This window comes from Globicephala melas, chromosome 16, assembly GCF_963455315.2.
Source record: "Globicephala melas chromosome 16, mGloMel1.2, whole genome shotgun sequence".
NCBI classification, from domain to species: Eukaryota; Metazoa; Chordata; class Mammalia; order Artiodactyla; family Delphinidae; genus Globicephala; species Globicephala melas.
In genome coordinates, this window is record NC_083329.1 from 65,302,706 (window position 1) to 65,327,342 (window position 24,637).

General features: G+C 33.9%; 1 protein-coding gene across 1 annotated transcript in view; it reads left to right on the top strand.

The window, feature by feature from the left end:
* The window catches only part of CTNNA3 (catenin alpha 3), a 1,571,950-nt gene that overhangs the window by 1,425,774 nt on the left and 121,539 nt on the right, over positions 1-24,637 (top strand). Inside the window, exon 15 of the mRNA XM_030862371.2 lies at positions 17,813-17,994. Within this exon, the coding sequence (XP_030718231.1) occupies positions 17,813-17,994 (182 nt within the window). The remainder of the gene's footprint in view (positions 1-17,812; positions 17,995-24,637) is intronic.

Here is a 24,637-nt window from a genome sequence, read left to right on the forward strand (position 1 = left end):
CCTACCAACAGTGCACAAGTGTTCCCTTTTCTCTGCCTCCTCATCAGCACTTGTTATTTCTAGTCTTCTTGATAATTGCCCTTCTAACAGATTTGAGGTGATATCTCATTGTGATTTTCATTTGCAGTTTCCTGATGATTAAAGATGTACAGCATATTTTCATGTACCTGTTAGCAATCTATGACTTCTTTGGAAAAATGTCTATTCAGGTCTTCTGCTCATTTTTTAACCAGATTGTTTGTATTTTTACTGTTTACTTGTGTGCGGTCTCTAGATATTTTGGATGTTAGCCCCTTATCTGATATATGACTTACAAATATTTTCGCCCATTCAGTACATTGCCTTTTCATTTCGTGGATGGTTTCCTTTGCTATGCAGAAGCTTTTTAGTTTGATGTAGTGCCACTTGTTTATTTTAAATTTTGTTGCTTTTGCTTTTGTGTCAGGTTTTGAAATATCATTCCAAGACCTATGTTCAGGAGCTTACTTCTTTTGTTTTCTTCTAGGAGACTTATGGTTTCAGGTCTTAATTCAAGTCTTTAATCCATTTTGAGTTATTTTTTGTGTAATGCTGTAAGATAGTGTTCCATTTTCATTCTTTTGTGTGTTGTTATCCAATTTTCCCAACACCATTTATTGAAGAGACTGTTCTTTCCCCACTGTATATTCTTGGCTCCTTTGTTTACATTAATTGACTGTATATGCATGGATTTCTGGACTCTGTATTCTGTTCCACTGAACTACATGTCTGCTTCTATGTCAATACCATACTGTTTTAGCTACTACAGCTTTGTAATATAGTTTGAAATCAGGGAGCATAATGCCTCCAGTTTTGTTCTGCTTCCTTAAGATTGCTTTCACTATTGAGGGTCTTATAGGATTCCATACAAATTTTAGGATTATTTGTTCTATTTCTGTGAAAAATGCCATTGGAATTTTGATAAGGGTTGCACTGAATCTGTATAATGTTTTGGGCATTATAGGAATTTTAACAGTATTCTTCCAATTCATGCTCATGAAATATCTTACCATTTATTTGTGTCTTTTTCAAGTTCTTTCATTAATATAATTTTCAATATACAGTTCTTTCACCGCCCCCCCCCCGGTTAAATTTATTCCTAGGACTCTTATTATTTTTGATGCAGTAGTAAATGAGATTGTTTTCTTAATTTCTCTTTCTGATAGTCATTATTAGTGTATAGAAATGCAACAGATTTTTGTGTGTTAATTTTTATCCTACAACTTTACTGAGTTTATTAGTGTAACAGTTTTTTGATGGAGTTTTGAGGGTTTTCTACATCTAATGTATTGTCATCTGAAATAGTGACAGTTTTACTTCTTTCATTCCAATTTGAATGTCTTTTTCTTTCTTTTTCTTGCCTAATTGATCCAGGTGGGAATTCCAATACTATCTTGAATAACAATGGTGAAAGTGGTCATTCTTGTTCCTGATCTTAGAGGAAAAGCTTTCAGCTTTTCACAATTGAGTGCGATGTTAGCTATGGGCTTGTCTTATATGACCTGTATCATGTTGAGATACATTCCCTCTATTCATGCTTTATTGAGAGTTTTTTTAATCTTGAATGTTGAATTTTGTCAAAAGCTTTTTCTACAGCTACTGATATGATCATAAAACTTTTATCCTTCATTTTGTTAATGTGTTGTTTCACATTTGAGGATGTTGAACTATCCTTGTGTCCTTGGAATAAATTCCTATTTGGGTTAACAATTTCATGTTTATTTTTGCCCTTACTTCTTTTTACTTCTTCAAAAAAAGAACTCTAGCAAAGAAAAAAAATATTTTAATAATTTCAGACTTTCTTTTAGAGAGAGGATTCTTTCTTCAGGAATATATACTGTGCGGTGCTGGAAGATGAGGTTCTGAGGTGTGAATAGATATCAGACAATACTTTAAAAGTTTGCTTAAAAATATACAGTATTTTTTTTTTTTTTGTAGGAGAACACATAGGAGAGAAAAGGGCAAATTAAGAAGATGACCCTTAAAAGAAAGGTGACCACTAAAAAATAAATTATTATGTGCTTTCTGAAGTATGTTTGACCATTGGGATGTACATTTTTCATTAAGTTTCGTTTTGAATTAGTTTTAGAATTATAGAAAAGTTACAGTTCTAATATAGAGAGTTCCCATATACCGTTCACCCAGTTTCTCCTGATGTTGCCATCTGGCATAACTAAGGTCTGCTTGTCAAAACTAAGAAATGAACATTGGTATTATACTACTAGCTAAAGTATATACACTTCGTCAATTTTTCCACTAACATTCCTTTTTTGTTCTAAGATTAAAGCCAAGATTGTATTTGGTTGTCAAATCTCCTAGTCTCCTATAAACTATGCCAATTCCTTACCTTTCTTTGTCTTTTATGACCTTGATACTTGATACAGATCAGGTATTTTACAGACTGTCCCTTAATTTGGATTTGTCTGATATTTTTCTCATGATTATATTATGTTCTCTGTCCATCAAATCAGGAGATACAAGATGTCAATATGTTGAATTTCTTGTGATGTTGGCCTTTATCACTTGGCTAAAGTGTTGGTTGTTAGCTCTCTCTACTGTAAATTTATGATCATTTTTTCTTTGTAATTAATAAATATCTTGGAGAAAATGATTTAAGGCTATCCAAATCTTATTCTCAAGTGTTTATCTACTAATTTTAATGTTCATCACTTAATCTAACCACAGATATCACAGTGATGTTTGCCTAAGTCATTTTTTATATCCCTATTTCTTCTGAATTTATTAATTAGAACTAATAGGAAGAGCTACCCCTTCTCTCACATTATTTATTCAGTTTATTTCTGTCACAGTTGGTTCCTGCATATTTATTGTATTCTGTGGATTTAACCCTAGTTTGTTGACCAGTTGTCCCACCTTTGCTACTGGAAGCTTTTAGAGTTTGGCTCCTGGTTTATTTATTTATTTATTTATTTATATTTGGCTGTGTTGGGTCTTCGTTTCTGTGCGAGGGCTTTCTCCAGTTGCGGCGAGTGGGGGCCACTCTTCATTGCGGTGCGTGGACCTCTCACTGTCGTGGCCTCTCTTGTTGTGGAGCACAGGCTCCAGACGCGCAGGCTCAGTAGTTGTGGCTCACAGGCTTAGTTGCTCCGCGGCATGTGGAATCTTCCCAGACCAGGGCTCGAAGCCGTGTCCCCTGCATTGTCAGGCAGATTCTTAACCACTGCGCCACCAGGGAAGCCCCTTGGCTCCTGTTTCTTTTTAACATGTCCTCTGTGATATTTTTTGAGGAATTGCTTACTTTTTGGTATCATAAGATGATCCAAGCTCAACCAGTTTGTCAACTCTTTTAACTAAATTCATCTTACCAATGTCCAATGGCACCTGCCCAAGACAAGCAAGCATTTGCTAGGACTTCTTCCAGCAGGCACCTGACTCCCCCTAGACTTCAGGTTAGTTGGTTGCCTTGTGACCTCTAAACAAGAAGACCTTATTGTTCATTCCAGATTGACTAAGCTTTAGACAGGTTTCTTCCTAACTATAGGTCACTGACTTTTTTTTAGAGCATTTACTTTAGAAAACTTGTAAATTCTTTCTCTGTCCCTTTTTTTTTTTTTTTTTTTTTTTTGCAGTATGCGGGCCTCTCACTGCTGTGGCCCCTCCCGTTGCAGAGCACAGGCTCAGCGACCATGGCTCATGGGCCCAGCCGCTCCGCGGCATGTGGGATCTTCCCGGACCGGGGCACGCACCCGTGTCCCCTGCGTGGGCAGGCGGACTCTCAACCACTGCGCCACCAGGGAAGCCCCTCTCTGTCCCTTTGAGATGCAAATATTCTCCCAGCATCTTGCCAGGTTTACAATTCAGGAATATTTTTCACAAGGACCTGGGAGCTAGCCCTTTGAAGTGTAATAATCAAGAAAGATAGTGTCTCCTATCTACCAGCCTCTGCTGGATAGTAGGAGCCAAACTTTCATAAGCATCATTATCATACATAGATGGTCTAACTACATTGACCAACTCCCCTTTAATGTCCTCTAATGCTTTTCTGCTAGCCCACCTCAGTGCTTAAAAACTCTTCCAACTTTTGTTTCAGCAGAGTTGAGTTCAGTCTCTCTCCCCTATGCAATACTCTTGAATAAATTTTTCCTTGCTTGTTTAATTTAGCCAGTGTAATTTTTCATTGACATCTCTGATAGGTTAATAAAATGGTCATGAACTTTTAGATTTTCTGACTTGTTCTTTTTAATGTGGAAACAGTGTTTTCTCTAATTTTCTAAATATTCAGATAAAAACAAGATAGATTATAATTTTAAGATATTTTCATTCCCACTTTGTGAAATTCCCATATTACCCCTAAACAATTTCACAATTTTTTCATTACACAAATTATGTATGTGGATAATTTTTAAAGAGTTTAAAAATGTTGGGCCACTATAACATAGTGAGAAGGGAATAGTCATGGAAGGTTAGTCTCAAGTGACAGGAATAGATCAGTAAGGGCAGAAATGCAGAGTAGAAAGTTGGTCAATGGGGATGTAAGTCCTCAGTAATTTATAGTGCTCTTAGAGAGGGAATTTTGAATTTTCAAAGAATGTATGATAAGGAGTTTGACAATTTCTTTTTAAATATGGAAACTTCAGCTAACTGTGGGTCAGAATAGAAAAAATGGACAGTTACCCAGTAGTGTAGTCACAAAACAATATTTGTGAATTTTCTAAACTGATATATGTTTTTCTTTTTTAAATACCTAGCAAGTGTTAAATAGGTTACACATTATAACTGTTCACTTTTCTTTGGGGATTACATATCCTGTATTCAACTGACATTAATCTAATGAGATTTTTAAAATTTACCATGTATATATGATGGCAAGCATTCTCAGCATATTTATATAGATCATAAACATGGCACTATATGAAATCATAATAATATAGACATATATAAGCATAATATATGGACAGTTATTTGCAATTCTGTACTACATTCCTCAGATTGTTATTCTATGAAGAAAAATGTTGTTAGAAAGATAAAGTGTTCAGATTTCCATAAACTATTGGGAAGAAATCTGTTAATTATATTCATTTATACACTTAATACATGTATAATTTTATAAAATTATATTCATTACAAAAGTATAATTAAGAAGGAATTGGGATTTCCCTGCTGGTCCAGTGGTTAAGACTTCACCTTCCAGTGCAGGGGGTGCGGGTTCGATCCCTGGTTGGGGAGCTAAGATCCCACATGACTTGCAGCCAAAAAACCTAAGCATAAAACAGAAGCAATATTGTAACAAATTCAATAAAAACTTAAAAATGGTCCACATAAAAAAAAAAAAACTTAAAAAAAAGAAGGAACTATGCTAACTATCAGTAGAGATGTAGAATTTTTTCTCAAATTATACCTATTCTAGTGGGTATACCTATTTTAGTGGTACATTATTCATATACTGTGTCAGGATTTTATGTTTGAAAAATTTTTTTAATTAATTATAAACAAACATTAAATATTACACCATCAAAGATATACGAAAACTATATTTAGTAAAACACTTGCTTTCCTGGAACTGTTATAGAACAAATTGTTTTGGACAAAGGTACATTTTTAACTTCAAAAATAATATCTACTTGAATTTGTCTTCAAATTGTATTCCATGCAATTTAACTTACCAACTAAAATATTCCAAATATAATTTGATATTTTCTGGGCACAGAGATTTTAAGTTCCTTGAGAGCAGGAATGGTGCTATATAACTCCCATGCAGTAGAAAATCAGTAAATGCTGGGTGATGATGTGGTAGATGACTCATTGTCAGTATTATGACCAAACATAACTGTACTATGCTATAATACAGTGATAGGATGGAGGTGTCCTGATATGAGCAGGAAAGTTTATTCATAAACTGAAAGACCCCAGTTATCTGAGCTTTCCGTCTCTTCTTTGATAGATTTTATTTTCCTTCCTTGGGATCAGACTAGCACTCTTCCTCTCTACTTCCAGTTTACTGTAAAGTGGGCATGGAATTCAGGCAACTAAATTTATTTAAATTGTGTGCAAAGTAAAATATTCTAGGCTCTGAATCACATCCTAAAGGCAGACTTGTGATTAAAATGAATGGGCTTCTAAAACATGATTGAGTTTCTCACAGCCTTTATAATATTTACTTATTGAATTGTTGCTTTTTTTTTTAAATGTTGAGCCTTCTTTCAATTTATTTATTTATTTTTATTTTTGGCTGTGTTGGGTCTTCGTCTCTGTGTGAGGGCTTTCTCTAGTTGTGGCAAGCGGAGGCCACCCTTCATCGCGGTGCGCTGGCCTCTCACTGTCGTGACCTCTCTTGTTGTGGAGCACAGGCTGCAGACGCGCAGGCTCAGTAGTTGTGGCTCACGGGCCTAGTTGCTCCGCGGCATGTGGGATCTTCCCAGACTAGGGCTCAAACCCGTGTCCCCTGCATTCACAGGCAGATTCTCAACCACTGTGCCACCAGGGAAGACCTGAATTGTTCCTTTTTTATGTGTAGCTGTGTAATTTCAAAACATGAGTATTTCTATTTTTTCCATCTTGGCAATACCCAAGACCAAAAGTATTACAAAAACCTGGAACGAAGATCTAAAGGAAACATGATTCAATTGAATTTAAATTAATCTAAATCCTTGCAATGTTTAGATTAAAAAATATATATGGAACCATTTATATAAGAATACTCATATAAGCTTGTTAAAGTATGCCTTTCCAATTGAGAAAGGCTACTTTGGACGACAACTTATAATAACCTACCTGTTTTGGTGAGAAAGGAACCAGAGGAAAGATGTTAAAGGCTTAGTGTTAACCCTATAGCTAAAACATGTAGTGCAAAAACTATATGGCCATGGTAGGGTCACATCTGTCAAAATGATTGGGATTCTCATGTCAGATTTTTGGTACCTCCTCCCACCAGCACCACTTTTTTTGAGCCTCCAACTCTGAGTTAGCAACCTTTCTTTTTAGAGAAAGGTTGATACTATAGCCACATTTATTTAAATTTCAATCATATGATATACACCAAGATTCTGAGTGAACTTGTTTCTTATGGGTTTTCAGCCACACTAACCTATGTGAGGATTACTTCTGCAGGTCGTGAATCTCATTTCAGTTTTGGTTTTTACTGGTAAAAATTACTTATCTCTTAGCACCGGAGAACTCAGAACTGAGCCTTCAGGTATGTCCAAGGAGAGGCTGAAGCATCTTCAGGGATATGACAGACGGAATGGTATTTTGGGTTAAGAGAATAGACTATATGGCCTATACAATCCCTGATACCGTGACAAAATAAGAAAATAGAAAATATTATCTGTTTTCCAGGCTTTTAAAATTTTTTCAAATAATTCTTTAAAAGTTTTAACTTTATTTCATTTTATTTACATTTTATTTTATTTATTGATTTATTTTTTCAATTAAAATGTATAGAAAAATTTAACCCTCATACAATGTACATGCATATTTCCATGATCTAGATAGTAATTTTAACATACTTCCAGAGTCATAGTTGCTTTTTATTTCTGAACCACTTCAGAATGATTTGCAACACCATAGCATTTTATGCCTAAATATTTCAGCCAGTGTCTCCTAAAATAATGGGTATGCTCCTATATAACCACAATATTGTTATCACATGGAAGAAAATTAACAATCACTTCTTAATATTTCCTAATACTCAGTCTATATTCAGATTTCTCCATTTGTCTTCCAAATGCCTTTTACAGCTTTATTTTCTCCTAGACCCAGGACACAAGTTGGTTTACAAATAATATATGACTAATTTTTTTCAAAACTAACATTTAACCCTAGTGCTAAAAACTGTGTTGTAAATGAAACCATAAACAATGAGGTATTATGTAAAAGGAAAAAAAAATTGGAGGAGGTCTTCTTCATTTATAGGAGACATGTATATGCCCCCTAGAGACCTCTTTTCCATGACTGTAAAAGGTAGATATTAACAATATCAACCCTATAATATTATTATTTAAATGGTATAATTTTTCAAAAGTGCTTAGCAAAGTGAGTGACATATGTGAAGCATGAACAAATGTTAATTACCATTATTATTATTACCATTAGAAAATAGGCAATCAATCAAGTAAGGCAAGCCCAGAGATAAACCCACGCACCTATGATCAACCAATCCATGACAAAGGAGGCAAGGATATACAATGGAGAAAAGACAGTCTCTTCAATAAGTGGTGCTGGGAAAACTGGACAGCTACATGTAAAAGAATGAAATTAGAACACTCCCTAACACCATACACAAAAATAAACTCAAAATGGATTAGAGTCCTAAATGTAAAACCAGACACTATAAAACTCTTAGAGGAAAACATAGGAAGAACACTATCTGACATAAATCACAGCAAGAACTTTTTTGATCCACCTCCTAGAGAAATGGAAATGAAAACAAAAATAAACAAATGGGACCTAATGAAACTTAAAAGCTTTTGATAAGCAAAGGAAACTACAAACAAGACGAAAAGACAACCCTCAGAATGGGAGAAAATATTTGTAAATGAATCAGTGGACAAAGGATTGATCTCCAAAATATATAAACAGCTCATGCAGGTCAATATTAAAAAAACAAACAACCCAATCCAAAAATGGGCAGAAGACCTAAATAGACATTTCTCCAAAGAAGACATACAGATGGCCAAGAAGCACATGAAAAGCTGCTCAACATCACTAACTATTAGAGAAATGCAAATCAAAACTACAATGAGGTATCACCTCACACCAGTTAGAATGGGCATCATCAGAAAATCTACAAACAACAAATGGTGGAGAGGGTGTGGAGAAAAGGGAACCCTCTTGCACTGCTGGTGGCAATGTAAATTGATACAGCCACTATGGAGGACAGTATGGAGGTTCCTTAAAGAACTAAAAACAGAATTACCATATGACCCAGCAATCCCACTACTGGACATATGCCCAGAGAAAACCATAATTCAAAAAGACACATGCACCCCAGTGTTCATTGCAGCACTATTTATAACAGCCAGGTTGGAAGCAACCTAAATGTCCATCAACAGATGGATAGGTAAAGAAGATGTGGTACATATATACAATGGAATATTACTCAGCCATAAAAAGGAACAAAACTGGATAATTTTTTAGACGTGGATGGATCTAGAGACTGTCATACAGAGTGAAGTAAGTCAGAAAGAGAAAAACAAATATCATATATTAATGCATATATGTGGAACCTAGAAAAATGGTACAGATGAACCAGTTTGCAGGGCACAAATTGAGACACAGATGCAGAGAACAAACGTATGGACACCAAGGGGGGGAAAAAAAAGGGGTGGTGGTGGGGCGGGGTGTGTGTGTGTGATGAATTGGGATATTGGGATTGATATGTATGCACTAATATGTATAAAATAGATAACTAATAAGAACCTGCTGTATAAAAAAATAAAATTCCAAAAATTTTAAAAATGAAAAAGAGGGTTGCAGGTTTATTTGGTATGAGAAAAAAAAGAAAATAGGCAATCAATCAAGTAAGCCTAATGATTTAATACTGTGTTTCAACCCAGCCCCTGAAGCCTATAAGGTTTTATAATAAAATGAGATAGTTTTATAGCTGATAGGAATCTGTGAGTGTACCCCACAAGGTTTTAAGAGTGCTAGTTTCGACAGGTGGGGAAGCTGAAAGTTTTTTAAAGCTAATATATTTATAAATTTGATTTAAAGGACTACATATAAAAATGTAGAAATGTATATTATTCCTTAAAGCAGAGTCCAATTTTAATCCCTAAATATCATTTTAAAATATTATGGAAAACTTTCTCTAATGAATTCTCATGAATATGTTTGAAATCACAATTTAGTATGCTTAAAAAATCAGTCCAAAAATCTTTTTTTATGAATTTGTTCTCTCAATTTTAATTAAGTTGAATTTCTGCTGGCAGTACTTTAGATTTTCTAAACTCCAGTGAAACGTTCTACTGCTTATGTTTTTGATATATTAAAAATATATCCATTCCAAAATGCCTCTGGGCTTATTTTAACAATTATAAATGCTATTATTAAATTAGGTGTACTCTGAAGGTAAGAACAAGAATTCCCCTTTTAGTAATAGTTAACCAATATGCATACACCAGGCATACATTTTAAAAGTTTATAAAACATTTCATTTTGAATGTTGAGTTCTAGCTACCCACCCACATGAGTAATACTAATTGATTAGGAATTCCCTAATATTTATAAAAACTAGTAATTGTGGCTTACTTATTAATAAAATACTATTTCTGTGTTCCATCCAGGTTTATGGATAGGGAATGTAACAGAGTCATATGATTTACTTAAGAATTCAATTTTCATGTAAAAGTTGTAGCAAAACAAAAAAGTTATAGCTAAGTAAAGCAGAACATTTTTGTGGGAAGAGAGAACTATTAATAATGGCAACAGGTGGATTTATGTACAAATGTGCCATTAACCAGCTGGGTAATATTTTTCAAGACATTTCTCTTCCCTGGAACTCAGTTTCCTTATCTGTAAAATAAGCAGTTTGGATTCTAGAGCTTCTGAAAATAAGAGAATTATAGTGAGCTTCGATTACCATATAGTTTATTGCTTATGGAATATATTCACTCAAAATATACTGCTTGATCTCTACCTAAACTCTGTGAGGTAGCTAAGTGAATATTTTTAACTGTCCTTTCCCACGATGTTGTAGAAAGTCTTGGCGGCAAGGCTATCATATTTATAGACATTAATCGTAAGCACCATTTACTAAGTCCCTAGTGTATTCTAGGTATCACTATTTACAGACATAACTCTAATTGTCAGAAAATCTCTAATAAGATTGTCATCATTTAACATGTGATGAAACTCGGGTCTAGGATGGTTGCATTACTATCTACAAAGCTAGTACTTGGCAGAGCTGGAGTTTGAATGGAGGTCTGTATGACAACAAAGTTTTGCATTTTTTTCTATTATCACTTTTTTCTTTTTATCTTTTTTTTTTTTTTTTGCGGAACGCAGGCCTCTCACTGCTGTGGCCTCTCCCGTTGCGGAGCACAGGCTCCGGACGCGCAGGCTCAGCGGCCATGGCTCACGGGCCCAGCCGCTCCGCGGCATGTGGGATCTTCCCGGACCGAGGCACGAACCCGTGTCCCCTGCATTGGCAGGCGGACTCTCAACCACTGTGCCACCAGGGAAGCCCCCTTTTTATCTTTTTTAAGTGTTAATGAAAATCATTTAACGTGTTTAAGTAAAGAACTAATATAGGTATATCAACATTTTAAGTAGTAGTGATGAGCATAATGAAATTAAAAAGTAGATAAAAAATGAGAAGATCAGTTGTGTTATTAATATAGTCTTAGAGGAATAACAAAATCCTGGACAGGAAATTAGGATTTGGGCATTAACATATACCCAGCACTATATATAAAGTTGATAACAACAGGGACCTACTGTATAGCACAGGGAACTCTACTCAATATTCTGTAATAACCTACATGGGAAAAGAATCTGAAAAAGAATGGATTTATGTATATGTATAACCGAATCACTTAGCTGTACACCTGAAACTAACACAACATTGTAAATCAACTATCCTCCAATATAAAATAAAAATTAAATTTTAAAAAATTTTAAAAAAGAAAGTGGACAGGAAAAATAAGAGAAATTAATTTCTACCTTGTACAGGTAGAAGCTTAGAACATATGTAAATGTAAGTGACAAAATGCAAGATCAGTGCTATAAAATTTTGATCCCACAAGGCTTTTCTTCTTTATGTCTTGACAGTTCCTATTAACAACTGCAAACAAACATTTATCATGTATATGTTCCTACATTCAGGAATCTTATAGTCTGGGGCAGAAGACCAAAAAAACCCACAAAAAAGCAAATAAGATAGACAGACAGATTCACCACTATTACTCTGAAAGATGATTTTGTTTTCAAAGACCTTTCCTATAGTGAGGTAAGATAGTCACATTTACAAATAATTAGGCTACAATAGAAAACAGTATAAACATCCTGAGGGAAAAACTGATAACATGTTCTGAAACCTTTAAAAGAATAATTATATATTATATAATATATAATTATATAATATATCTCCTTTTTTCTGGAGAAGAAAGGGGGATATACTGTATGAATTGGGCTTGGAAATATGATTAAGTTTGGACCAACAGAGATGGGGAAAGGAAAGAAGATGAACAAAATAATTAATGGACAATATCTTAAGGTATTTAAATGCAACAGCAAATAGCTTGGTTTAGCTTGAGGGTACAGCGGAAGATGAAATGACATTGAAAGGAAGATGAAATGACATTGAAAAGCTGGTAGGGGGACTTCCCTGATGGCACAGTGGTTAAGAATCTGCCTGCCATGCAGGGGGTATGGGTTTGAGCCCTGGTCCCAGAAGATCCCACATGCCGCGGAGCAACTAATCCTGTGCAACACAACTACTGAGCCTGTGCTCTAGAGCCCGTGAGCCACACTTACTGAGTCCGCGTGCCTAGAGCCGGTGCTCTGCAACAAAGAGAAGGCATCGCAATGAGAAGCCCGCGCACCTCAATGAAGAGGAGCCCCCACTCACCACAACTAGAGAAAGCCCGTGCACAGCAACAAAGACCCAATGCAGCCAATAAATAAATAAATAAATAAAAAGAAAAGCTGGTAGGGGCAAAGGTCGTGGTGATGCCTGTGTCATAGTAATTTCACTCCTAGATGTAGACTGAAGAAGAACGCACCCGTAAGTGCACCAAAAGAAAAATATAAGAATATTTACTATTCATAATAGCCAAAAATATTATGCTTCCCGAAAGGCCATTAATAGAAAAACAGATAAATGAATGGTATATGTTTACACAGTGGAATACTCTGTATAGAGCAATGAGAATAAACAGACTATAACTCCATGCAATAATATAGATGTATTTCAAATATATAAATGTTGGACATAAAAAGCCAAGTACAAGAGTATATATATTATTATTCCATTTTTATAAGGTTCAGAAACAGGAAAATCTATAGTTCTAGATATACAGGTAGTTATTTGATTGCTCTTGGGAGATACTGACTTTTGGGGGTGATGCTGTTTTTTTCTTAATTGGGTGCTAGGTACATGGATTCCCTCAGTTTGTGAAAGTTGTTCAACTGTACATTTAAGATTTGGGCGTTTTTCTATGTGAATTTTCTACTTTAATTCAATTTAATGGTGATATTTGAGGAATTTATAGTCTTTATTCAATAAGGAGACATGAAAGGTGTTTTTTAGCTGAAGAATTGCACAATTCTATCAGAAAGATTGAATCAAATGGTGGCAAGACAAAAGGATTGAAAATGAAAGAGAAAATTAAGACCCAAACTTGTATAATAGTAATAGGAAGACAAAGAAAGAGATGGATGTGGTAAAAGTGTTAGTGATAAAATTGGCAAATGTTGTGCCTATCAGAACAGGATAGATAAAAGGGGAGAATTTTTATTTTTTAAATGAGATTTCAAGACTGGATGGCAGGTAGTACTACTGACAGAAATGAACATAAAGATAAAGGATTTAGCAAGCATTGGCAAACTATAGCCAGCTGGTCAAATCTGGCCCATTGACTGTTTTGTACAGCCCATGAGCTGGGAATGTTTTTGTTTTGTTTTGGGTTTTTTATGGGTTTTTTGTTGTTGTTGTTTTGGGGTTTGCTTTATTTTTACATTTTTAAATGGTTGAAAAAAATTAGAATAGATGTAATCAGAATAGTATTTGTGATGTGTGAAAATTATAGGCAATTGAAATTTCAGTGTCCATATAAAGTTGTGTGGGAACACAGCCATGCTCATTTGTTAGCACAGGTTCTGTGACTGCTCTCACATTACAGCAGCAGTGGAGTTAAGTAATGCAATAGATTGGTATGGTACGGCCTGGAAAATGTATACTGTGTACTGTCTTGCCCTTTCAGAAAAATTCTGCTTACCTCTGTTTTAGAGCTAAAATTATAAATGATATATGTATACTTGAAAATGCCTAATAGGCTAATGGGAACACACAACTTTTGTTGAAGAGAGGAGAATAACCTGAGAAGTAGAATTCTGAGGATCACTAACTGTATAGAGTGAAGAACTGAATCTCTTAGTATGAGTAACAGTTAGCATTTAATAGCACTTAAGAATTTTAAAAAGTATATTCATATACATTCATTCTTTTGATATCTAAAAAAACCCATGATGTGAATATCATTTTTTTCTAGTTTGCAAATAAGGAAACTTATATTGTAAAAGATATGTGGCTATATTTTGGAGAACAATTACATTCAAAAGTAGAAGGTGATACAGAAATATCAGCGAGGAGAATGTAGATATTTTGGCCTATGGTGGGCAGTATTCCTCTTGTTTGCAGGCATGGTGATAGAACAAAAACTCGAGTCAGAGTTTCTGGGTTTTCATCCTGGTTCTACCATTTACTAACACTACAATCTTGAGTAAATCACTTAACCTTTTAGAGACTCAGCTTCGTAATCTTAGCATAATAGTGTTCTTACCTCAGAGGGCTCTTACGAAGATTAAATTTTAAATATATGTTAAGGCACCTAGAAGAGTGTTTGACATATATACATGTTATTTTCATTGTCTTCTGGAACAGATTTTCGAATCAGTTAACATACAATGTAATTTCATGTGGATGGCAGGGATTCCAAAAGCCTTTATTAGCTGTTTGTATCAGAGTTGTATTCTATATATGTGAGCAGAAGCAGAGCCACTTAGCCAGCTGGCAATAAATATCAGAGATTCCACTTACGTGATTTGAGCTTTGTACTTCAGTTTCTTTGCTTATCCAGCAAAAAATAATCCAACAAGGAACATTCACCCAGAATTCCTAAATATCAAGTATTCTCTGAAGTTCTATTTTGACATTTTCATAGTGATTGCAATTGATTGATGGCGTATGATAATCATTCACAGAAGCACTAAAAGTCTTCAGTAAAGGTGTCAGTCAGTAATTTAATGCTTTTTTGTCCCTGTTGTTCCTCTTGTAAAAAAAGAGTCAGAATTCTCCAGGACTTTTAGTTTTGTAAACTATTGCCCAACTTTTGGCCCTTATCTTGGCAAAAGTAAATATCTGCCAATTGTAATTCACCGTGTGAGTTGAGATGTTATTAAGGAAACTGAGTGCAACCCATGAGATTCTTGTCCAGGACAGGGTCAGTCAATGCTAGCCAATAATCGACTCTGTTTCCTGCATGGTAGGTGGATAGCAGTTGCAATTATTGTCATTTTGTGTCTGGGGAAATGTAGACAGGAGAGTTAAGTGACTTCCTCAAGGTCATATTGTGAATCAATGGCATTCCAAGGAACAGAACTTGGAATACACTTAACCAGATAACCTCTTAAATGGTTTAAACTTTAGCATGAGGATAGTGAAAAATTTTCCACTGTATGCCAGTATACACGTCAAAATTATTTCTTAGATCCAGAGTCATGCATTTATTATCTCTGAGATAAAGGCTGTAAAAAGAGACCCCAAATAAATTGGTCTATAGCTGTTATCATTTGGAAGTTTAATTATGTTTTTATGAAAATGGAGAGAATGATAATGACCAGTAGTTAAGAAGGAGAAAATTCATTTCTATTTTAAAGCTAGTTTAGTGCATTAGTAGCTTACAGCTTTCTTAATGGCTTGTATACTATTGATTTCAGACATAAGAGAGTTGTGTCTTTATTTACATGCTTTGCCACATACCAGCAGCAGTAAAAGCTGCTCTTCCTTTAATGTGTCACATAGGCCACATTTCCTGAGAAAAGAAACTACAAACTATTTTCAGCTCCTAAGGAAGAGTCATCTGTACACTCATCAATTAAAAACTTAGGGCTTCCCTGGTGGCACAGTGGTTGAGAGTCCGCCTGCCGATGCAGGGGACACGGGTTCGTGCCCCGGTCCGGGAGGATCCCACATGCCGCGGAGCGGCTAGGCCAGTGTGCCATGGCCACTGAGCCTGCGCGTCCGGAGCCTGTGCTCCGCAGCGGGAGAGGCCACAACAGTGAGAGGCCCACATACTGCCAAAAAAAAAAAAAAAAAAAAAAATTAGTCTCATAGCTTAGTTTAGTTCTTAAAATAAAATAAAATATATAATGAAAAGAAAGCAAATTTTAAGTGCTAGATATGTGAATATATTTTTATTTTTTATTCAGTATGGACTAACTATCATTTACTGTGAACTACTCAATATGTATCAAGCCTTATGCTAAGGAGCTTAAAGAAAACTTCAGAAAGCTTCATCGTTTAGTTTCTTTAATAGGTTAGAACTGAAGCATGGATAACTAATCCTGAGATTTTACAAATGTCAAGTTATTTTAGACCCCAAATTAGGCTTATGATAGATAATAAATGACACATATTTGATATTGCTTCTTTGATTTTTATATTTTGGTCGGATTTTCCATTGACCATTCTTATAATTCCTTCATTTCATATATTTAATTTTATTGCTCTTGTACAGTATTGCCTCAATAAAGTGTGTTTTTAGTATTCTGAACCTAGTAACCACGTTTTTGTAAAGCTTTGTGAGGTGATTTCTTCCAATTTCCCCATTTATAGGTGAACTAGAAATCAGCATCTGGAAATATTAATATATAGGCATTGTAGGTATCACATGTTCCCTGTGAATAATCAAATAAGTAAATTCCACTTATATGATTTATCCTTTTTAAATGTTCCTTCTCAAACCTATTTACTTCTTCTACTATTGGATTATGTATGGACTTTTTTGTTGTTGTTTGTTTGTTTTTTGCGGTACGCAGGCCTCTCACTGTTGTGGCCTCTCCCGTTGAGGAGCACAGGCTCCGGACGCGCAGGCCCAGTGGCCATGGCTCACGGGCCCATCCGCTCCGCGGCATGTGGGATCTTCCCGGACCGGGGCACGAACCCGTGTCCCCTGCAGGCGGACTCGCAACCACTGCGCCACCAGGGAAGCCCCAAAGTTCTTTTTTATTTGACAAAAAGTCTTAGGTCCCAGGTGCTATGGTTGTGAATATGGTAGTTTAGGGGTATAGATAGTTTTCTACCATCCCACATTTTAAATTGCAAGTGCAAGAAGCAAGTTTGCATACTGTTCAAAATATGACATATACAAAGAATAGTACTGTGCCAGTGCATTAAGTTTACTGTGTATAAGAAAATAGCACCTCAAAACTCAGGATGCTAATTAGGGAGGACTGACTTAATAAACCCTGCCCATAACATTTTTATTCTTCCCCAGATAGTTTGTAATACACATACACACTTGAATATGTTTATATGCACCATATACACATTAATCCTTAGGATTTTATATATGTGCTTGTCTGTATACATACAATTTATAAATGTATACTGTACTGTTGACCAGTGTGTATTCATCGTTTACATAGGGATCTATCAATGTATATACATACATCGATAAACAGTCTCATTTCAAGCTATAGTTTGTTATACTTCTACCTTTTGAAGCATACTATTAATAAAATTAAATAAGGTATATGCTTTTCTAACGTATGTGAGGAATTACATTAAGTTTGAATTAAGTTAAAATTTTAATACGTTAGAAATGTGAGAAGTCATACACTTATATTAAGGAGTAGATTTAAATATGTCAGATATTAAATTATACTTTTGTATTAAATTTAACATTGTAGTTCTAGAGCAAACAATTATATTCAATAGATATTTATATGAAAAATTAAACCTTGAAAGTTTTTATATGACTTTAAAAAAACAATGATATGTCTCTATTCTTAAATGAACAAGTTTTATGAACATCCTATAATGATCGCTTTTTTCCTAAAATGTATTTTGACCTAGTGGAATGATTCTAAATCTAATTATCACCTGTTTTAGGCTAAGATGACTCAGTTGCCTGAGGCAGAAAAGGAAAAGATAGCTGAGCAAGTTGCTGATTTCAAGAAAGTAAAGAGTAAGCTGGATGCTGAGATTGAGATATGGGACGATACGAGCAACGATATCATTGTTCTTGCCAAGAAGATGTGTATGATCATGATGGAGATGACAGACTTCACAAGGTAATTATGTGGGAAATGATGTGTAAATTTATAATGTTAGAAACATTTGTCACATTAGTGAAACCTTAAGTTTCTCTGAGTGTCAGGTGCTAAATATAAAGTGGTATGGGAAAAGCAAATAATAAAGAATTAGAAAGTTGTACGTAGGTTCTTCTAGAGGTTTTGGTAAATAAATGTGGCAGAGTTTCTCATAAACTGCTGAGGAATAATTTTAGAAACCAATTTGTGTCCTCACTATCAGGAACCTTCTCTGTGTATCGTATTAGCTTTTTTTCCTTTTTTTTATTACAAAGAAAGTGGTAAATCAAGTTATGATCTCTATTGGAGCTATCCGAATGATTGATTTTCTTAGCTACATACTGAGATATCAACTAGATATATTTGAAATTACAGTGACTTAATGATATACACAAAGGAATCATACATTGTATATTCTAGAAGTAATAAACATGTTTCTTATAGCTTCAAAATATTATTTTACAGAGCTAGCCAAAGAGCAATACCAGTTACTAAAATGTACAAAACTACAATTAAAATAATTTAGTCTTGATGTAATTATAAAAGCCACAGTACAGAAGAATACTCTGAAGCAGACCTAGTATAATTACAAAACTATTTATTTATATCCCTATACATTAAGCACAAAAATAACTTTTAGATGGAGTAATGAAATAAATGTAATTTTAAAATAATAATAAATGGAAAAAATATACATGAATATTTCATTAAAATTAAGATTGAGGAAAGCTTTCTAAGCATTATAGACAAAGAACTCATAAAAAAGGATCATTAAATTGAGTGGCATTAAAATTTCAAAATGTCAATAGAATGTCCTAAACAACACTTAAATATAAATGGATAATTGGGTAAACATCTATAACAAAAAATAACAAAAATTGGATGTCATTTGTATGTAAAGAATACTTACAGACATTAAAAATTTTTTAAATGTCCTGGTAGAAGAATGGGCAAAAAATATGAGCAGATAGCTCACCAATTTCTCCCCATAAAAGATATGAGGCGTAAGTATGTGAAAATATTTTAACCTAAAATATTTTAAATAACGTACCTTTTAATTCTGTAAAACTGGCCAAAACTTTTAAAATAGCCCTTTACAGAGAAGGTATGGTAATGAAAGCATATATTGATATAAGCCTTGTGGTATTTTGGCACTATATATAAACTAAAAACTTTCACAGACTTTTAATATCTATATCTATCTATATCTGTATGTTATATATACAATTTCATAAAGAATGCCTGTTAGATATCAGTTTATGTTTGCCCCTCTTGGTTCTTGCCATTTTTTTCTAACCCCCTACCATGACTTTTAAATGTCTTACCATTTCCTTTCATACACAGAATTCAGTTTTAACCTATTGCTCAGTCTCTACAAAGATTCTGAGAAACTTCTCCCCCTCTACTCCACACGTATATTTTATATATATATAAAACATAGACATGAATGTGCCTGTGTATAAGAAACAAACTATATAGTACAGTGATATTAAGTACTGACTATGTTTTGGGAGTTTAGTGGTGGGTAAGTTAATTACTTTTACTTTTCTATAATTTGTTAATTTTCTATGATAAGTATATAGGTATTTTAAATAATTTATAATTTTGCTTCAAGTTAGTCCTAGGAGAGTGGAAATTGACTAAACTTAAATCATTTCATGCAAACTTTCCCAAAAGTTAAGACTAAAAAGAAGCACAAATAAAACCTTAAGTGATGTCAGCTTTCAACATTATTAAGATACAGAAAATAGTGTGAGTTTCAAAGTACTACCTTTAAGTAGAGAAATAAACACCAAATTCCAACAGAGCTACTGCTGGTACTCTGTCATCAACATAAACCTGTGGATCTGGAAAGCAGGCATTGAGAAAATTAAAACACCTAGTAGAAATGGGAGGAATGTGATAGATAAAGCAATAGATAAAGCACAAAAGAAAATTGGACCAAAATGAGAACACCTGATGCTAAGTGCTAACATACTGAACCACAGGTCTGGGACTTGTCATTTTACAAAATTAACTATAGAGATTTAGCTTAAAATTGAATGGGTCTGGATTTGGGAAATGTCACTTTTGAGAAAAAAAAGGAAAATACAGGACAAGTGACACTGAAGGTATGTCAGTGATCGAAAAGGACATAGATAGGAAATAAGAAGGAACCTAGAGAAATGAAAGAGAATCACAATATATGTCAACCCCTCCCCTTCCCCACCACCACCAAAAATGTTATCCATTAAAGAAAGTATACTTCACAGTAATGATTAAAGAGAGTATTCTTGGTCCAGGAGCCCTGTCTAAAATCAAAGAGATTCAGACCGATGACATGCAAAGCTACGTAATGAGATATAGGAAATGAACGTGTTTCTGGGTACATATGCAAAGGAAATGAAATAATTATCTTTAGGAGTTATTGGTATTCCCAGGTTCACTGCAGCATTACTCACAATAGTCAAGATATGGAAACAGTCTTAGTGTCCATCAGTGAATGAATAGATAGAGAAAATGTCATATATAAAAAGTAAATTTGTGTATATGATAAATTTAAATAATAAAGGAAACCCTACTCATTTGTGACACATGGATGACCCTGGAGAGCCTTATGCTAAGTGAAATAAGCTAGACAGAGAAAGACCAGTACTGGATGGTATCACTTATATGTGGAATCTTTAAAAAAAAAAAAAAAAAAAGTCAAACAGAGAATAGAATGGTGGGGACTGGAGGGCGGGAGAAGTAGAGAAATGCTGATCAAAGATTACAAACTTCCAGTTATAAGATGAGTAAGTTCTGAGGATCTAATATATAGCATATTGACCACAGCTGTTAATACTTGAAATTTGCTGAGAGTAGATCTTAAGAGTTCTCATGCAAAAAAGGTAATTATGTAAGGTAAGGGATGTGTTAATTAACTTGATTGTGGTAATCATTTCACATTGTATACATATATCAAATCATCACATTGTATACATATATCAAATCATCACATTGTACACTATAAATATATTACAGTTTTGTCAATTATGCCTCAATAAAGCTGAAAAAAGTGAGAATCAAAACAATTCAGCTGATGAAAACCTTCCATCTAGAAAACAAATACAAAACAACAATAAAACTATAACACAACACTCCAAACTACAGTGGATTTCAAAAACTAAGAGTTGAAGATACATGTTTTTAAAACCTGGACTCAGAAGATCAAAAACTAAGAAGATAAATTTAAAAAAAAAATGAAAAAATGAAATGAGGAATGCAATGAGTTAATAAAACTTAGGGAAAAAAATTAAAGGACAAAAATATTTAAAAAATAAAAAAAATTATAAAGTGTCCAAAGGAAAATAGATTCAGGTAAAAATTCCATAAGGGGAGGACAAGCAGGGGATTAACCAAGAGAATGACTGTGAGATAAAGATTTAAAAAAAAATAAGAAAAGGCTCAGAGAAAAATAGCTTGAAATGGAGAAGAGGCAAAGGAGATCTGATAGACATATGTTAGACACTTTGAAAAAAAGAAATAATAAAACAGCCAATATTTAAAAGTATAAACCAAGAAAGTTTTCCATACATAATACTAAACTTAAATTTACATGTAGAAAGGCGTTACCATATTCCTAGGAAATTTGACCCAGACAACACTAAACACACACACACACACACATGCACGTACGTTTTCTTCATATGTAAAAAATACCAATATATTATATATAACAATACTATATTCTACATATTATATGTATATGGAGAGAGAAATAGCAAAGTGAAACCAATTGAATAATAAAAATTTATCAGAAACATCCTTACCTCCACAAAGGGGAGGCATGTACTTTTAACCTTATGATTTCATTCCATGTGATTATCTCTATATCTCTAAACAATACACTTTCTGAGATATGGTTTATTGACTTTTCCTGCAAATGAGAATGTAGGTCATTTATATGACTGTTCATCTCTTCTTCTATCTTTTCCTTGGTTTCATGAATTTATATATTTTATTACTTATATTTATAGACCTTGATAATATGTTATCCATAAAGTGTTTCTCGCTATATGTATATTAGTTATATCTCAACTTCTCACTCTGTATGTTGAAGAAATACCCACTCTTACTCTTTCTTTTGCCTGTTACTGCTTCCTCTTCTACATCTCATTTGTAACCCAACTTCTTTCTAATATACCTCTTTTATATTGATAGTTAATGTAACATTTACATTCTTCTAAATAACTAAATCACCCATGCTTATTCTATTGGTTTATTCTGAAAGTGAAGATTAATAAATAAAATGTTTATGACACTGAAATAATTAACCTAGATAGGAAACACACATGAAGGAAACATATTTCCAGTAGAAAGTTGAATTAGAGTTTAGACATACATGAAGTACCCATATATTTATATGGGAAGCAACACATCGTGGAAAGAAACCTGAACTAAGAACTATGTTTTAACATCAGTTTGATAAATGTGTCAATGAGAGTTCTCTTAATCTTTCTCACCATGTTGTATAAAGAGTATGTATATAGGCAGAATCTAAAGTTAGAAGGAAAAACAATCAAGGACAAAGCCATGAGAAAAAAAAGCTTTTAAGAAGTGGTCAGAGGAGATAGAATCCCATAAAGACAGAGCACTTAATAAGAAATTGTGTAATATGCAAAGAACGATTCTTGGGCCAGAGTTAAGGAAGTTTCAGTGATTATCAATTAAGTGTTTTACTTGAAGAGATCCTAATTAGTGTAAAGATTGAAAAGATAGTATAGTTTTGGCAATTCTCAATTTATGGTTACTTTTGTTTGAGTAGCTTCACTAAATTTTAGGTGAGAGATTAAAAAGCCTAATTAATTCATTACGAAGTAGATGAGAAAAGAGCAGATGATAAAACAAAGATACTCAAAGTAGTAACTTAAAGGAGGCAAATGATCAAGACAAGATTTAGAGATTTCTGAATAACTTGAGTATATTCTAGGTTGAAGGGACAGGGGAAATGGGGAGGGATAGAATGAAACTGTAAAAGTTATTCAACTTTTATTCAATAGCTGTAGCCAAAAATGAGACAAAAGGGTAGAGCATAAACACTGAGAAATAGGGAAAGAAAGAAACAAAAACAGATATAAGGATTAACCTGCATGAGTTTACATGGTGTATCTTCTAATCTTAGCTAGAATGTCCGTCATAGAAGCCTTTCCTGGCCAAATGGCATAAAGACTCCCCCCAGCCTGTCTCTCTATGTTACAACATCCTGTTACTTTCTACTTTACAGTTAGCACTTCTTGGATTACCTAGTTCATTTGTTTACATATGCTCTTCCTCCATATCCCTGATGGAGCATAAGTGATGTGAAAATATGAAATTTGACTTATTTTTTTTATACCCAGAACTTATAACAGCCTAAATAGAGTACATATATATATACATATATGTAGTTGCACATACTATAGCATATTCATATGCATATATATGTATAGTATACAATAATGTGTTGAATGAATTAAGACATTTAACAATTTCAATTAATTAACTAAAAAGAAAAAAACAACTTGAACTCAGAAGGAGCCAGGAATAAGCAAATACCCAAACAAACAAAAAACAGTGGAGTAACATAAATTTAAGCTCTTGACACCAACTCGTTGTGTTTATTCTTTAACCCATATATAGATCCTAAATGTTGAACACAAAGATTTTAATTTTAATGCCCACATGGCATTAAGAAGAGACACATAGTCAGGGGAGCTAGAGATGAGGTCCTTGGAAAAGCCTAGAGCTGTGCCTCTAAAAAGGAAACTAGAAATATTTCTATGCAACAGCCTGAGGGAACATCAGAATTATTTTCCTTGGAGTCTAGGTCAAATAAAGGTCTTTAAGAAATAGTGACTTCAAGTCTATGACCTATTAAACTGATGAATTTCAAATTACATAACCAGAAAAGGCTACCTTTAGAGAAGAATTAAGATGCAAGAAGCAATGGTGAGCAAATAAATCAGAAACCATGCCGGTCTATTCAAATAAGCTTTGGTGGAACAATGACGACAACACAGGACTGTGTGAAGTAGCAACATTACACAGGGAACATGTAAGTGAGATCAGAGTTAAATGGTCTATTTTTATATTCAGGGAAAATTTAGAAGTATTAATACTATACTTTGCTACATAAAGAATGCGTATAGTGCCTTTTAATATTTATAAGGGATCTCTAAAATAAAATTTTCATATTAATAGATTAAATTAATGTGGAGGGCTAGAAGTTAGAAAATGAGAAAAATATAGAGAAGAAATGTGGCGTGAATATAAAAATTCAATCATTTTATGAAACATGCTAGGTATTATCAGTATTTCTAATGTGTAAATGTAGCAAGCTTAGTAGTTTTAAAAAATGTAAGTACAATACTACTATAAGTACAAACAGCAACAACAAAAATATCTATCATTTAACAGAGACATATAGGAATACTTTTTCTAGGAACCATGGGAAAGCGGAGGAAACATCTCTTTCTAAAAGAGGAAGGAAATGTATGAATAAACGGAGGGAATTTAAGGAAGTATATGCCTAATAGATTCTACTTGCTAAGTGATGTCAACTGTGGAATATGTGAAGCCTTGAAAAGGCAAAAGTGGAGTGAGAGCTTGGGTAGCAAAACAGAAA